The sequence below is a fragment of the Euphorbia lathyris genome, chromosome 5, assembly GCF_963576675.1.
Source record: "Euphorbia lathyris chromosome 5, ddEupLath1.1, whole genome shotgun sequence".
Classification (NCBI taxonomy): domain Eukaryota; kingdom Viridiplantae; phylum Streptophyta; class Magnoliopsida; order Malpighiales; family Euphorbiaceae; genus Euphorbia; species Euphorbia lathyris.
The window spans coordinates 30,539,910-30,557,021 of NC_088914.1; the positions used below are offsets into that span (position 1 = coordinate 30,539,910).

The 17,112-nt window shown below is 32.6% G+C and overlaps 1 protein-coding gene across 2 annotated transcripts; it reads right to left on the reverse strand.

Annotated features, from left to right (window-relative positions):
* Positions 1–835: 835 nt before the first annotated feature.
* Positions 836–9,026, reverse strand: LOC136230725 (serine/threonine-protein kinase MHK). Of its 2 annotated transcripts, none has more exons than XM_066019893.1 (18): positions 8,779–9,026; positions 7,537–7,915; positions 7,361–7,439; positions 5,892–5,960; positions 5,709–5,798; positions 5,182–5,320; positions 4,944–5,046; positions 4,761–4,813; positions 3,822–3,888; positions 3,107–3,215; positions 2,933–2,998; positions 2,761–2,829; positions 2,624–2,684; positions 2,412–2,516; positions 1,948–1,982; positions 1,747–1,792; positions 1,326–1,398; positions 836–1,171 (listed from the first exon to the last, which is right to left on the reverse strand). In XM_066019893.1, the coding sequence occupies exons 2-18, from the start codon at positions 7,542–7,544 to the stop codon at positions 1,045–1,047; spliced, it is 1,299 nt and encodes a 432-aa protein (XP_065875965.1). In that variant the 5' UTR covers positions 7,545–7,915; positions 8,779–9,026; the 3' UTR covers positions 836–1,044. The 2 variants fall into 2 exon arrangements, with proteins under 2 accessions (XP_065875965.1, XP_065875964.1); XM_066019892.1 differs by having other exon boundaries at positions 2,412–2,519; positions 8,779–9,021.
* Positions 9,027–17,112: the final 8,086 nt, after the last annotated feature.

Consider the following 17,112-nt stretch of genomic DNA (forward strand, 5'->3'; position numbering starts at 1 on the left):
CATAACGTTTACAGCTAGAAGTAAGTTTCCTTTTAACGTCTAAAATTGTGTAATTTTACTCATAACATTGGTAGCTAAAAGTAATTTTACCCTAACATTAGCAAGTTGAGTCAATTTCAAACACAGATATTTTATTAATAATAAAACTGAAAATTAATATTTATAAATTGAGCAAAATATTTGAATTTTTTGTTGTCCAACTCGTACAAAAGACAATATTTTTTTTTTAAAATTTCACGTATAATCATATGTTTGTAATCTGTTACCAACGATAATAAAATGATGCACGTGTAAAGTGCAGATGGCAATATTCATGGCCAAAATGAACGCAACAAAACTTTATTCTTCCGATAATTAAATTGTAGAAATATAAATAATGTTAAAGAAGAAACATATTTTGTGGAAATAAGAAGGATAATTTTGTTAATAACAAATAACTACAAACGACTGTTTATGAATATGAGCTTTTCGTGAAAAGCTCCAAAACACTGCAATATCCAGAGAATCTGCTAAACACTGCGGTTATATAAACCTAACCAAACGCTATATTTCATGCGGTTTGAAGTGAAACACTAAACGCTCATCCGAAAAGCTGAAACAAACACCCCTAAAGCTGTAGAAAAAAAAACCAACAGAAAGCATTTTTTCATGAGGATAGTTTTATAAAACGGAAAATTAGTATTTGAATAATGATTAAAATAGAACCTAATTCCTATCTAATATTATTTTGAAAATATTATTAAATAAAATTTAAAAGCATACCACACATTTGAAGCTAGATAAAACAGATAAACTAAATATCCAAATGAAAAAGATATAAAACTAACTCCTGGAGTTGGGAAAATTGATATATGAAGAAGCTAATTGGTATTTGATATGCTTTAAAATGCTAAACATTTACAATATATATTCCAACTTTTGTGATGCGAGATGGCAGTAGCATCACAAGCAAGAATCAGACCTAGAAAACTGGCTGGCTGGGTAGGCTAACTTTACAGATGAAATAGTATAAATTACATATTATTTATAACCACTGTAAATCAATCAAAGGTATTGACTTTGCTGAAATGGGGAGGACATTGCCAATAATGGACAATCTAAGATATTTGGCTGAAGGGACGTCATGGCACACCCCGATGATTGTGGAACAACCGATGGGTGCTGCATTGAACTGCAAAACAAACAACCACGTGTCGTGTCGTGTCATGTAAATAGCGAACCCAATGGCCATATAAATGAAATACTACTTTTAACATGAAAGATGAAATAGTGTGTCCTATAGTTCTGCCAAATCAAGATAAGTGTTCTGGGAACAGAAATGTTACCTGAAGGACAATGACAATGATGACTCAACTGACGGCAGTCCATTTTGATTGGAAGATAGCAGTGACCAGAAAACTGGAAAGTTAAAGCTAATTAATAATTTCATATCTATAAAACAACTCTAGTAATATAATATATGATTACAATTGTTCACAGTAAGTCAAATGTACTTTTTCATTGGATAAAGCTTGTCCATACTTTGCATGAATAAGCAGAAATTGTGAAAGAAATGTTGCCCAATTATTCAAGGGCAAACTTTTCTGAACAAAAATATCCATGGTAAAGGCTTCGAAAATTAGCACAGAAACGTAGTTGGCATGTGGGAATTGTTTTTCCAATCACGAGAAAGGAAATGTAAATAAAGTTTATTCCATTCCAGGCAAAGCCTACTTAAATAGGTAGTAGATATATACAAACAAATACCTGACTGTTCTTGGTGATCTTTGAAATCCGAGCAAAACAGAAAATCCTGACATGGAATAATTCACAAAATCTCAGCAGGCAGTAATGTTTTTTTTTTTCCTTTTTGCATCAAAGACACAATGATCTATATAATTTTGACGTATTAAAGTAGAAAATAGAAATATAGTTCATGGCAGCAAATCTTGAATCTTGCAAACTCACCTCTGCCATACCTCGAGAAACATTACGTACTGTCTCTGCAGGAATTCAAGAGTTATAAAGTTAGACAAAATTGCTAGTTGTGTTCAGAAATAAACAAATGAGTTGAGAATTATACAAATATCCAGATGATAAAATGTAAAATTGTAAAATAACTCGTTCAAAAATGGCAGAAGAAATTCATATTAATCTCATTTTCGAGTAAAACAGTATACATCTTCACAAAATGGATATCCACAAGAGAAATATCCACTCTCAGAAGACAGAAAACTGCAAAAGTAGGCTGTGTCGCCTTGTAAAGTACTTTAATTGACAAGTGTTCATAATCTCCATCATGCTTATTAATGTTAACCATGCAGAATGAACTGAGTGGAGGAAGGAAAGAACATTCATCTGACCTCCCTTTCACTATCCCTATGTTTGCCATTATGCAAGACCAGGAAGTATAGCTACACTTAGTAATTTACCCAAGTTTGAAATACTGGGCTTCACTGCCAATGTCAAGCCAAGAAAACAATCATCAGGTTCACCACCAAAATCCCACAGATTTAGCTCAAGATTTGGCTCTGGTCCTGCTGAATAATATAAGAGATAGGATGATGGTTCATACAACAACAACAACAAAACCTATATTATGGAAATATTTTGGAATAAAGAAATGAACTTCGAAGAAATTTACCTATATTATTGAGCCTTAACTCAAGTGGATCTTGGATCGGATAAGGAACCCATACACTCACCTGCCCAAGACATGTTAGAATGATGATATTCTTGTATTTGTTTTTTTTAAAGCACAAGGATGGAGCATATATATACATGGAAAAATGGATGCTGCAGCGCTTGTTCAGCAGTTGGTCTCTTCAATGGGTCCCACGAACATAATCGCTTTGAAGCAAGCAAGATAACAAAAATTCAGTAAAAGAAGTTCAAATTCATCTAACGGTATTTGGTAACCAAACTAGCAGAAAACATTGGTATAAGCACCCACCATGATCAGATCAATGGCTTCAAAGCTAGCATTTGGAATGATGTAAGAAAGGTTTGCAGGCAATATCTACGGAGAATAAGATTATAAAATTAATAACAATAGTAACAATAAGAGCGAAAGTTGAAGAATCGAAGATAAACTATAAAAACTGGTGGCTTTTATTGAATAACTTGCCTCTGAATAACAAATATTCATCAATCGAGAGACATTTGTTGCCCCAGGAAAAGTATTCCAATCAGGTGAACCAAGCACACAGCATATCTTGTACAACTGATCAATTTCACTGCCCATTGTAAATCAAATTCATAAGATGAAATTTAATAGGTTCTGAAAGATAATTATATACCCATTGCAACTACATATGAACAGGCCAAGTGATAATTTCACGAGATTTGCACAATTATTCCAAGCGTGCAACTTGTGAACTACTACATCACAGGCATCTAGGTATCTTCAGTCTTAATCAACGCTATAAACCCATCAATCTAAATGTTTTTATCAACACACACAATTACTTGCTGACTTTGCCCACATGCAAAATTACCTGCTGACTTCGCATGAATATATGGGAGAGTGTGCATGCCACAGAAAGAGAGACAGAGAGGTGAAGTGAGTGAAATCAATACTAATTTTGCTAACTCCACAAGGTGGTATATTAAATTAGTGTTATGCATGTGAAGTTATATCACAGACCTGTGTAAATATAACCACAAAGAAATTTCCCTAGCCATGAAGAGACAATCAAATATAACGGGATTACTTATCAGTGTTCATTTGTCTAGTTTTTGCCATTAAGGGAAACAAATGATGGACTTCTGAAACAGAGAATAATATACAATTTTATCTTTCATGCCGAGGACAAGCAACTAAGGACAAAAATTAAGCATACCTTTCACCAGGGAAAATTGGGGACAATGTGAATAGCTCAGCTAGTATCGCACCAACTGCCCACATATCTGCATATACTTTAGCGTTTTAGTTGTTTGAACTCAACAATATTGGAAAAATATACAATAAATAATCCATGAAATCAATGCTAAAATGAACTAGAATCAGATATTAGTTAACATCAACTTATTTGCACCTCACAAACATCACCAAGTTCATCTTTTAGTAAAAAAGCATGCAAATACTTCTATGCGTATTGGTGACTTTCCAGGATAACTCTGTTAAAAAAAATAGACTAGTATTCTTCACTGGATCCATCAAAATATGCTAGCTTTCAAGCACATGTTAGAAACCTTCATATGAGAAACAAAATTAGCAAACATGTCACATTATACTTCTCTTTATGAAACCATTTGGATTATCAATTATGGTATTATCCTTAAATAAATTATTTCTTTTACCTATAAGGATTTTAAATGATTGTACGGGAATAAATGGAAGACAGAAATCCATACAGCTGACCCTAACTAGTTGAGACTAAGGGCTTGTTTGATAACCCATTTAAGCACTTAAAATTAACACAGTAAGTGCTTATTGATTTTTAACTTGTTTGATAACACCACTTAAAATTTTAAGTCAAGTCAAAAATCACTTATTCTGGTAAGTAAAATATTTAACTTAAAATTTGAAATTGGACATTATCAACTAGTATTTTTAATATAGTACTTATTTTTTCAGCACTTAATTTTAAGTTTCATCAAATACTACCTAAGACTTGGTCATTGTTGTTCTTGTAATGATTGTATTGGACAAGTGATTAATGTCACCTTCAAATAACAATTCAGCCCGGTTTTCAGAAGAAAACAAATCAAGCATTCAAGCTTAAGAATATAGTTGGGAGGAGTGTAGAAAAGAATGAGCAAGAAAAAAAAGCATATACCAATTGCAGGAGTGTATGATGAGGACTGCAACAAAACTTCAGGAGCTCGGTACCTGCAACATATTCAATCAAAGATCATGTGAGATAAATTATGTTCACAAGGATCTTCAAAAAAAATCCAGCACAAAACATGCAAGCATGTAATGGTGCATGATAGATGAGAAGAAGAAAAAATTGAGTTACCATCGAGTGGAAACATATTCAGTATAAGGAGGCAATGATGAGACTTCTCTAGCCAGTCCAAAGTCAGCAATTTTAAGAACATTATTTGTCACCAGCAAGTTCTCTAAAGAGTAAAAGGGTCTTTGGTTATGAAAGAGCAATGTCAAATACATAAACTCAATGAAGATGAAAAAAGAGGAATCACATTCCACGACTGAGATGCATAGAAGCGCAGATAACAAGACAGCTAAGAGTTTACCAGGTTTTAAATCCCGATGAAAATATCCATTCCTGTGCATGTGAGCAAGTCCTTGCAGCATCTGACACATAAAGCTCCTTATCTCTTCCTCTGTGAAAGGTTTTTCTCGTTCTCTCATGATCTGATATAGATTGTACTCCTGGTTGAAAGATGTGCAAAACCAAGCATCAGGCAGCTAATAATTAAATACTTATATTGGATTATTATGATATGTATATCAATGCCTAGCAACTCATCTATATCATAGATAATTGTGTTCCAGAGGATCTATCAATGGTTTTATGGCCGGAGGACCAGGAACCACATGATTCACCCAATCTAATTTGGGGGTTGGCTAATTTTATGATGTTCCTACTAGACTTATGCTTAGCTTAAGCATATATAAGAACCGCTCATGATGTTTTAGCAGTGCTTTTTGACCACTATCAACACGATAATATTATGATCTAAGCTGTCTCAGGAGATTTTTCCAAATAATGCAAATCATCCACCAAAATTGGTCAAAATGAACAAGAAGAATCTCTCACCATGTATTCAAATATGAAGAATAGCTCATTATTTTCCCTAACAACCTCTTTCAACTTTATAATATTGGGATGATTCAATTTACGAAGGGCCTGCATAAAACAACATTAATCATAGACGTTAATTTAGGATATGTTACAGCATAAGACAATTTTTTATTATGCAAATATCAGCAAAATACATACTTTAACCTCTCTCAGGTTCGTGCATTCTTCCCAGATATAGAACTTTCTCTTCATTTTCTTGACAGCAACCTAAGATTGGAGAGCAAAATTATTATTTAACTGAAAAAAGTGAAATAAGTAAATTCCTTCTTATTACATAAACTATACTCACTACAGAAATATTTTTTTCCTTTTTCTTTACTAAGCTTAGTTGCAATATGAATTTAAATCACTAACAATAGAGCACTTCAATACCAACACAATGGATGATGCGACATGCTAGACCACCTACCATCTATCATGGAACCAATTGAACTAAAAGCTCAAGCTGATAGTGAAGGCCCAATCATATATTAATCTCTGACACACCCCCACACGCAAATGCCCCTTGGGCTTGCAATGTGTACAACACAGGCCCATCCCACCAGGTGTTTTTAATTCCACAAATTCATGAGGTTGTCAGGACTCGAACCCTCGACCGTTTGGTCCAAGAGGCTCTGGTACCGTATCATGGAACCAATTGAACTAAAAGCTCAAGCTAATAGTTATTGCACAATCATATATTAATCTCTGACAACATCCAATTTCTTCACTTTTTTATTATCTATTAAAGTTGGCACTTAATTTTTTCAAAAAGATGTAGAAACGAAATTGCGATAAGTTGGCAGCTGAGGTGCTTCTGTTCTTGCCTCAATAACCCAAAATTTAGTTCCAAACACCCTAAAGCAAATTATTCTCCTCTTACAAGTATCCACGAATTCCCAGTTAACCTTGACTTCAATTTTTATGGAAGTAACTATGCAGCATATTTTTCAAGAGAATAGGACTTCTGAAAACTTGCAAGCCCTTATAAATGGCAAATGAGAACTTAGAATTATTTTACTTGATCCAGTTTTATATAATTCTTATTCTCAATACCTTATTGTTCCTCTTTTTTAGCTAAAAATACCAATTTCAGTGCAAAAGCCAATTTGAATAGCACAAAACCAACATCCAGAATCCATGAATCAGATCATGAGTCCCTCAGTTGTATAATATGTGCTTATGTGCTCATCATTTTCACTTCAAATTACAGAAGATTGGTTAGTAAATTGTATGAATAGTTGTGCAAGATCAAATAAATGTTGCCCAATTAGCTGGTGGTCAATAGGAATATGGGCTAGGAAGTTCAGGGCTAATCCGAATTGATCTTGTAAGAGATTCGCTACAGAACGAATACGTTTATTTTTTAAATGATTCATATCGTCAAGTGTACCCATTCCAAATTTCATTTCAATCAAACGATCCGCAGCTGCCAATATATCTCTTGGTAACAAAAAATGAATTAAGAATATAGGGACTTTATAATAACAAAAACCCAATCCAGATGATATCCTTATTGGCAAGAAAAAGATTCAATCAACAAATATGAACTGATTACAAACAAAACAATTAAATTAAATCGAAAATCATTAAAGCTAAGAATGTTGCCAACGTGAAAAGTTACTTACTGTTTCACATGTTTCATAATTGATTGCCTTAAATACACTACCACATGTACCATCACCAAGCTCTTCCAAAATTTTATATCTGAGTACAAGATAAGAAATTATTCCAAGAGTGGCACAACTTCATTGCAACGATAAAAAAATATTATACAATCACAAGAAATTTCTAAAGTACGCACCTTTCCATTATTAAGTTACAGAAGATGACAATCAAAAAACTTGTCAAAGGACTTCCAAGAACCTCCTGGTAAAGGTGTCTACTCTGTCAACAGGGTGCGAGTAACTATGCCTGTATGGTTTAGTGCTAAACTGTAGCTTGTTATATACAACATTGACAGGAACCCGATTTTCATTGTAGGGGTCATCACACATCAACCAAATTATTATCAACATGCTTAAATGCAGCTTCTAGAAGCTGCCACCAGCTGGTGTCATCTAAAATAACCAGTCTATGACCTCTATAAGATCTCAGTAGTCAGTTCAAGTATTGTCAGTATGTCAATCTATCTCTTCGAAATTACTTCCAATAACGCCCATCTGTCAAAAACTTATTCCCAGCTGCCAAAAGAAAAAAAAAGTGAATGAATAAACTTAAACAAATTCTTACATACCAGAATTTCAGATGAAACTGAAAATGGAATGAAGATTATAACCATCAAGATGGAATTTTGCAATTTTCATTTTAATTCCATATCTACAAACAGAACACACCAAGAAGACTTTGAGATATCTGTGATCTATCAAACTATACAAAAATTTATATTTGATTACTAATAGCAGAACAAAGGTAATTCATAGCTCTTATGAACCTTTTATGACAGGAGATTGCACCGATACATATTTAGATTTATATTCCAAAATGATATCACCGGCCACTAAAAAGCTGTTGCCCTAAACTTTTACAAGATAAATGTTCATATGTTAAACAATGTCAAACTCTTCACACCATCAAAATGAATAACATAACCTGATTCAATCCTACATGGAAAATTATTCTTCTAATTGGAATAACAGATAAGCAATTGCACAACCAATAGCATCAAATAGCAACCGTAATTACAACAGACAAAAAATACAACAGACAAAAGGGAACCCAAATAATTATAATTTTTATTTTGATCGGTGGGGAAAAAAGTTTCTAAGCATACGCTGCCAACAAAGCCTTAATTCAAAATTTGAGCTCATACGATTAACTTTTGTTTTCTCACTAAATAAACAGGGACCTGCAAGTTATAAACGGCACTTCCCCATCGGTTTCTCGGCAACCAAACAGTGCCCAAATTCAAAAAATCAAACTACATTTTAGCTTGCAGGAGAAGTTACATCTCTAAAAAAGAAAATTGAGAAGAAAAATGAAAATACATATTACACACCACGAGAAAAAAAAAAAAAAAAAAAGGATCGAGAGAGGTGAAACTTACAATGGATCCTTAATGAAGACAGGTGAAGAACACGAGAGATCTAAGAAACGATATGCTTTGCGAATGCGTTAAACGATTTCTTCAAACAGAGAGTAAATAAAAACAATTTTTGGAAGAAAGAGAACATAGAGAGAAATGGAGAGAATTAGATTACTGGCTAAACCATGCGAAAGCATTCCGCAGAAGAAGCAAATGAGAAGAAACCAAAGAAATATAAACTATTAAATATTAAAATATTTCTTCAAAAAATATTAAAATATTAGAAAAATATATTTTTTTAAAATTTAAATTTATCTCTAGGATTCTCTGCTGATTTTATTTAGGGGAATTTGAAGGTTAAGAAAGATAAAGAGTTAGAAGAGGCAACGGAGAAGAAAAGGAATGGATGAAAATAAAAGTTAAAAATTTAATGATTTTTGGGAGTTTTTAAAAGTTTAAGGGGGTGTTTGGTTGTATTTTTTCATATTTTCGTTTGCCTTTTCATTTTAAAAGAAAGATTTTTAGGTGTTTGGTTAGAGACATTCAGTTTACCTTTTATACCTGAAAAGTAGCGTTTTACAAAACAGAGAATCAATTTTTTCAACAACAAACATTAGGTAAACCAAACGAATCCTTAATTTAGTTTAAATATGAAGGGAAAGTAACTTTAAAATTTATTCTGCAGACATAAATTTTTTAATGAAGTTTCCGTTACTTTAACCTTCAATTTAGAGATTGAAGAAAGTAAAAGTTTAACTTTCATTAATCTTCATTTAGTGTCCGTTCGTTATTCAATTTTTAAAACCGTTTTTTGCATTTTAAAACATGAGACAAAAAATATTTGTTAAAAATTCGAAACAGTTGTTTTTTTTACAGAAAAATCAACTAATATTTATTATTTATTAGTAACCATAAACAGCTAACAATGACAACAAACAGCAAACAGGAACAAATGAAACAAATAGCCCTTACTCTCAAACAAGTTAATGGTACATCTATTAATTTCCTCCTAACCAAGGTCAACAAGGCTAACTTTTTTTTTTTGTGAGATTTGACCCTAATATAAGAGATAATACAATTTCAACAATAATAGTTTTCAAACAATATCAATTTTGATCCTACATTACTACTGAAAATCTGAAAAAATTAATTTAGTTATTATTTAACTATTACATAAGACTTTTCAAATAAGTTTGTCGATAAACTGAATTAATTTCATAATTTTTTTGTTGGTTATTTATAAATATATTAGTAACACATCATTTTACTCTTAGATAAATTTTTGTGTAATTTTTTTTTTTTGGTAGGTAAAGGAAAGAAAAACAAACAAACAAAACCACAAACTAACCCGAGATTAGTCTAGGAAAGCTAACCCCCACCAGGTCATCCGAAAAGCATAAATTTTTGTGTAATTAACTTATAGGGTTAGACAATTTTAGTTATTAGTATCTTAACATTGGTTTTATAATTGTATTAGTAACATACAATTTTTTTTAGACATAATTAATGCTTAGAATGTCTAATATTATAGTAGTTAAATAACAATCAATTAGTACTTTCAAATTGACTTATAAAATTGATTTTGTTTGTAAATAATAGAGGTTAAATTTTTTATATATTATAGTTAAATATGCAGGTTACCTATTTTGTTAGATTCAAATTTAATTTTTATATCATTTATTTGTGGCGTAAATTACTATTTAACTCGAATCCTATCTAAATTTTATCATCTGATGACTGATTTATTATTTATTTGGTGATATTTAACTTATATTCTATTTTAATTATTAAAATCTCATCCAATTATTGATAATATCGTGGTGATATTTTAATATTTGGACTTAATATATAGCAAATTATTACCACGATTTTGTCATGTTTTTTTAATCTAAATCGGATGAACAGCACCTAAATGTGACTATCAAGGGGAAGGTGATTATTTTTTTTTCTTTTTGTATAAATCAAGGGCAAATACTCCTTTAAGCCTTTATTTATTTATGAAATGAAATGAGAAACCAAGAAAATGCTTGGTTGTGGTGGGGGAATTGAGTGGTCCCCACTTTGATATGGTACTATAGTGGTGAATTACTAAAACATCCCTTAACAACTTGTACACCCAATTGACTAAATAAATTATCCAGATTGGGTAGGATTTAATTTATCTGACGCAGCATGGCAAAGGGGACATGAACGTCATTGAGTTAGAAGATCATAGGCTCTATTGAGATATCAGGTAGCCCTGGTTTTATGGCTTGGCGTGGCGTGTGTGGTTCAATACTGGGTTATTGACTTCGCGTAGGTCAGTATGTTCATTGGCTATTTTACGAACAGAACCAAAATTAATGCTTTTTAATGTATTAAAATCGAAATTGGTCAACTAATCTCGATTAACACCGGTTCACCCATATCTTCGATTAATTTTTTCAGTTAATGGTATTTATCTATTTTTATAATAGTTAAAATTTTCAGTTAAATGGTATTTATTTACCAACTAGTTTTAGACCTGTGCTTTGTACGGTTTTTTTCAATTGGTTTCACTTCATTATGCATATGTATAAAAATTCACATATTAAAACTTTAATGAGTTAATATGTAAATATTAAAATTAGTGTAAGAATTTTTTTATTTCAATTGATTTTGTCATCATTTTATCTCCTAAGTTGAAATGGAGACGGAGACAATTATATCCACCCAGTAGGGACCCCTGTTTCGTTTCCATATGAACTTCACAAGGATCCCCAAAAAATCCTCATAAGAACTAATTATTTACTTTTAGTCTCATTAAGCCATTGTTGACCAAAAAAATAATTTTGAACATAAAACTCAATTAACATAGTGTTATTCATTGGACCTACATTCGAAATTTGTAAATTTTTTTCATTGTTTGCAAGCAGTTTTGGATGTGTAATGTGGCTGTAGAAAAACTTAAAAAATATTTTTTATATATAATTTCAAATACAGATGAAGTTAATAACGTATTTTTAACGGAATTAGTTGTTCACAACTTACTAATTTGGTAAGTAAAGACTTAATAAGACCAAAAATAAATGATCAATGGCTTAATGCATCCAAATAAAAAATTAAAGGCTTAATGAATAAAAAAACGAAAGCTCAGGAGCCTAATGATGCTTTTTCTTATTTAATAGGCTCAATATAGTAAATATATTAAAAATATGCATGATACCAATTTGACTCCCAAAACAAAAGCTTCAAAGTCAATTAAGACCTTAAACTATCAAAATCATCAATTAGATCTCTAAACTAACCAAATATCATCAATTGAGTTATTATTCTAAATAAAAATCATCAATTGAAACCTCATTAAAAATCATTCGGTTGAACAGTTTCAAATCATCTTTCCCAAACCCATTTAAACCAACACATAAATTATTACAATCTATATCAAATAGTCACGGTTTTTTATTTTAGGATAGGATGGAAACCCAATTGATGATTTTTACTTAATTCAAAATCTAATTGATGATTTTAATAGTTTAGGATCCTAATTGACTTTAAAGCTTTAATTTAGTGACCAAATATAGGTGTAATGCCTTAAAAAAAATACTACTGCACTGGCACATTTTTTAATAATATTAAAATTTAAAATAAGTGAAACGAAAAACCTTCCCATCTCTAATTTTGTTGGTTACTTAAAACAAAATTAATAAGATTAAAAACTAAAAAACTAAAAGCCAAAAATTAAAACTCAATGTTAAACCAAAAAGCCTAGAATGCTAGTATACAAATTATATTTACATACACAGCTCTCTCTTTGACGTATTGCAGTCTCTTTTGGCAAACCCCAAACTCAAATCTTAATTTCTTTTTTTCTTAATATAGTATTTTTTTATCAGGCATGCTTATACAACAGCAAATGGAAAAAAAAAAAGACAAAAAAAAAAAAAATCTAAAGCTAGAAAAACTGCAGGAACTAACACATACTAACACAACATTCAGTCTATGGGAGCAGAAACAATTCTAGACTCCCCAATGCCCATAAAATCTGACCATAAAAGCGGTTTAATGTCTTCCGACGGGTCTTTCGTCTTTCGACGGGTCTTTCAGACAGCTTACTCCAACGGAAACCTCATGAGTGTCCTATGGGTGAAGATCCCACTGTTCATTATTAACTAAACAATATAAATAAATTTGGTTAGTTAATCTAATTAATTATAGAACCATTGTATCTTTAGTCAACATAATTCACCAACCGAAGAAATATGGCATTTGAGAGAAAGGAAGTTAGTGGAAATAACTGATAGTTAAATTCCAAGTTGTTTCCAACTTCTAAACTCTAAACAAAATAACTTCACCAACTATTGGCATTATGTCGAACAATATGCAACTTCTGCATATATGTTTAACAACTCGCTTTATTGTTGGTCATTTCTTAGAGTTGTATTCAACACACATCATTGCCAAGTTGGTGATCCTTATTGGATAGTTGAAATTAAAATCTGGTCCTAACTCTAGGCTTTGATGCACCACGGTAGACTTGACGTTACCAAAACAACATACTGAGTTTTGGTGTTTGTGCTCATTCTTGTCCCATTTATAACCAAACGGTGCGAATTGGCACAATACCCATCACCTTTGTGGATTCTTCTGCTTACTAAAGACAATAGCAGAACACCATAAGAAAATAAAAATCGCATTTCTCTGACTATTCACCTACACATTTGCAAATTAGCTCGTTAAATAAGAGGATGTTATAAACTCAAAGCCAAAGCCAAAGCCCCTGAAGAATTCCAAACACTTCTCTAATGGCCCAGATCGATAACAAATGAAATGAAATTCGCAGAGAACAGTAGTAAGAATGAAAATGAAGAAAACAATACAGACTTGGTTCCAAAAGAATAACCACCTGAAATTGGGATTGAATGACATAAGACCCGAACTTCTTTGAAGAAGCATCCGGTGGCTTACTCCATGCCGACAAATACGAAGACCTAAAATTGAACTGTTAGAAAACACAAAAAAATGAAGAAAACGATACGGACTTGGTTCAAAAAAAATAAGCACCTGAGATTAGGATTGAATGAGATAAGATCAGAGCTTCTTTGAAGAAGCATCCCCTGGCTTACTCCTTGCTGACAAAGGCCAAGAAGAAAAATTGAACCGCTAATAGCATAAATGGAGGTTAGAAAGAGGATTAGGGAGAAATTCAAAGCAGTTGATTATGGTTTAAAGAAGCAACTTTGGAGGATATATGTGAAAGCAGCAAAAGAAAAGTGGAAGCCAACGTGGGTAGGGAACCGTCGTAACCTACGCAAAGTCAGGGGAAAAGTAATGCTAAAGAAGAAAGATTTAAAATAGGGAAAAGTACCAAAATAAACCTTGTGGTTACACCTGTTTTGGAACAACACCCATGTGGTTTAAAAGTTTGCAAAGTGGTATCTTGAAGTTCATTCCGTTAGCAAACACATACCAAATTGACTAACGGTGTTAAAAGTCAAAGGGAAAAGAGTTACTTTAGTCCTTATATTTATTTATTTTATAAATTAATCTCCTTTATTATCTAATTATCACAAACAAACCCCAAAATAAAAAATAAAAATCAATTATACCATCTTCTTCATCTCAATTTAATAAAAATATCAAAACACATCACTCTTTCTCTCTATTTTCTCTCTCTAAAAATAGATAAAATAGATTAGTGATATTTTTTACTATTTAAATCATCTAAAAAATCAGACCCTGGTTCGATTCATCTTCCTTATTCTGCCATTCATCTTCTCTTCTGGACTGTCTCAATCCCAGCCTGTTCCAACTCAACAGCACAAAACTTTTCAATTTCGAAATTCTCCTCAGCTCTCTTTTGAGCCACTAGAGCTTCTTGAAGCTTTTCGTTTGCCTCTTCAGCAACAACGGCAAAATTTCCCAACCCATCTTGTCTCTCGCGCATAGAAAGCTGCTTCTACAAACATTTCCAATTCCTCCGATTCCGATTCCGATTCATCCAGGCACGACAATGATGATGAAGAAATAGCACCAACAGCATGTGTCCGTGTCGATCCAAATAGACATCCTTCAATCAACACTGCAACTCCTCTGGAAATCACCCACTCATTTTCTGGATCAGCAGTGATTTCCTCAATCCCAATTGTTGCTTTCTCTTTCAAAGGCACGTATCATGTGTCCAGGAAATTAATAAATCAAGCAAATTAATCAAATAACTGAGTAAAAATTAAGGGAAAAAGATGAAGTTGCAGGTTCCCCGACTTCAACTCGGCGCCATGAAGTGTTCAGTATGCCTCTCAAATTCCAGTATGTGAACAATATAATTTCTGTGTTTGCTTTGTTTGAGCTTTCAAATTTGCATCTGTGTTTCTTTTTAGCATCAGTGTTATGTTGTGTTGATCAGTATTATCTTCGCCTGTACTAGAAACAGTTTACTCTTTCAACTATCAAGGTGTTGCAATATGAATAAAACTTGTACTGCCATTAGAGGTTTAATGGAGTAGAAATTGGAAAAGTATTGAATTGAATTGATGAACAGAGTGATAAAGGCAATGAAAGCAAAGATTTTTCATTTTTATATAAATTGATGGTAGGATGGAGAAGAAAGAGAAAGAAGAAATCTATTTTTAGAGAGAGAAAATAGAGAGAGAGTGTGATGTGTTTTGATTTTTATTAAATTGAGATGAAGAAGATGGTATAATTGATTTTATTTTTTATTTTGGGGTTTGTTTGTGATAATTAGATAATAAAGGAGATTAATTTATAAAATAAATAAATATAAGGACTAAAGTAACTCTTTTTCCTTTGACTTTTAACACCGTTAGTCAATTTGGTATGTGTTTGCTAACGGAATGAACCTCAAAGTACCATTTTGTAAACTTTTAAACCACAGGGTGTTGTTCGAAAACAAGTGTAACCACAAGGTTTATTTTTATACTTTTCCCTTTAAAATATTTTAAGCAATTTACACATCAGCTATACACAGTTTACATGATGACACATCAGATTATTAACTACAAATTTAGTATATTGTATAGATTGGCTATACCATATCCGCTTTACACGCACAATTAATAGCAATTTTCTTTTCTGTATAAGTTGTTTGTGACTGTGGTTTACCAAGCAATTTTGGTAGCGCCAGACACAGTTTCAGCGATACAATTACTTAAAAGTGTTAAAAAAATTGACAAATTGATTAGGGGTAATTGTTGGTAATGTTCTTGAGGTTGTACTTGGATCTATCTAATTCGTACATTAGATGACAAGCGAATATTGTTGCACACACTACAACAAATCATCACTTGCGCCACGAGTTATGCCACGAAAATTCAAAATTCGTGGCATACTTCCAAATTAGCCACGGAAAAACAAATTCTATTAAAAACTTATGATCTTGTGTTATATTTATACCACGAGTAATGATTTTTTCGTGGCTAAATCTATTTATGCCACGAAAAATCCTAAATGTGGCATAAAACCTCTAACTAAACTCTCAATGATTTGTTGCTTTTCACGATTTTTTTACCGCCCTTCCCTCCCCCCAAAAATTTCCCCAAATATTTAAGGGTTAGAGATTTAGGCTTCTGTTGAGTTAGTATAATCACGTGAACAGCACATGTCATAGAGGACACTTGTAATGTTTTGATTGGTTTTTCTTTTTGTGTGTATGTTGCCGTTATATATAAACGGATTTTCTTTTCCTTTCAAATCACTCTGTAATTCCGATCTATTTCTATGAATAAAAAGCTTCAGCACAAGCTTTTCTTCATGGTATCAGAGCCATAGTTCAATGTTGGGGCTCCCGCTGATATTGGCGTCACGCACCAAATGAATTGGGCGTGAGGGGGGCGTGTTAAACATCCCACATTGCTAAATGAGGAAGCTATATGGCTCCTTAAATATGTGAGGCAATCCTCATCCTTTGAGGTACCTTTTGGGGTGAGTTAGGCCTTTGTTTACATGGTATCAGAGCATTGATTGTTGATCCGGTGATCGGAGAGGCATGCCACCTAAACAACAACGCTCATATGCAGCGATTGTGAAACGATCTGTCACAAGTGAAGATCCGAGTGATACAGAGGTAGAAGACGCGATTGCAACAGATTCGTTGAAGTCAGATCCAGAAGAAGTTATGGCTACGGGCACTCAAGGTACGAACAATAATCAAGATAATACTAACTTGATTTTGACTAGTACTGTGTTTACTGGTGGAAACTACATCATATGGAGAAGATCTCTAATGTTAGCCATGAACGCTAAGAGGAAGTCAAAGTTTATCCTCACCGATGATAAACCGAAGGATAATACATCCGAGGAATATCTCCGGTGGAAGGAAAATGATGATTTAATCATCTCATGGATTTTAAACACTTTGCACAAGGATTTAGCAAGGGT

Excerpts from the sequence above, each read along its gene's own strand:
- LOC136230725 (XM_066019892.1), bottom strand. Across the intron at positions 5,047-5,181 it reads TCATCGGGATTTAAAACCTG|AGAACTTGCTGGTGACAAAT; the intron begins GTAAACTCTTAG and ends TTTACTCTTTAG. Across the intron at positions 2,830-2,932 it reads AAGCCATTGATCTGATCATG|CGATTATGTTCGTGGGACCC; the intron begins GTGGGTGCTTAT and ends CTTGCTTCAAAG.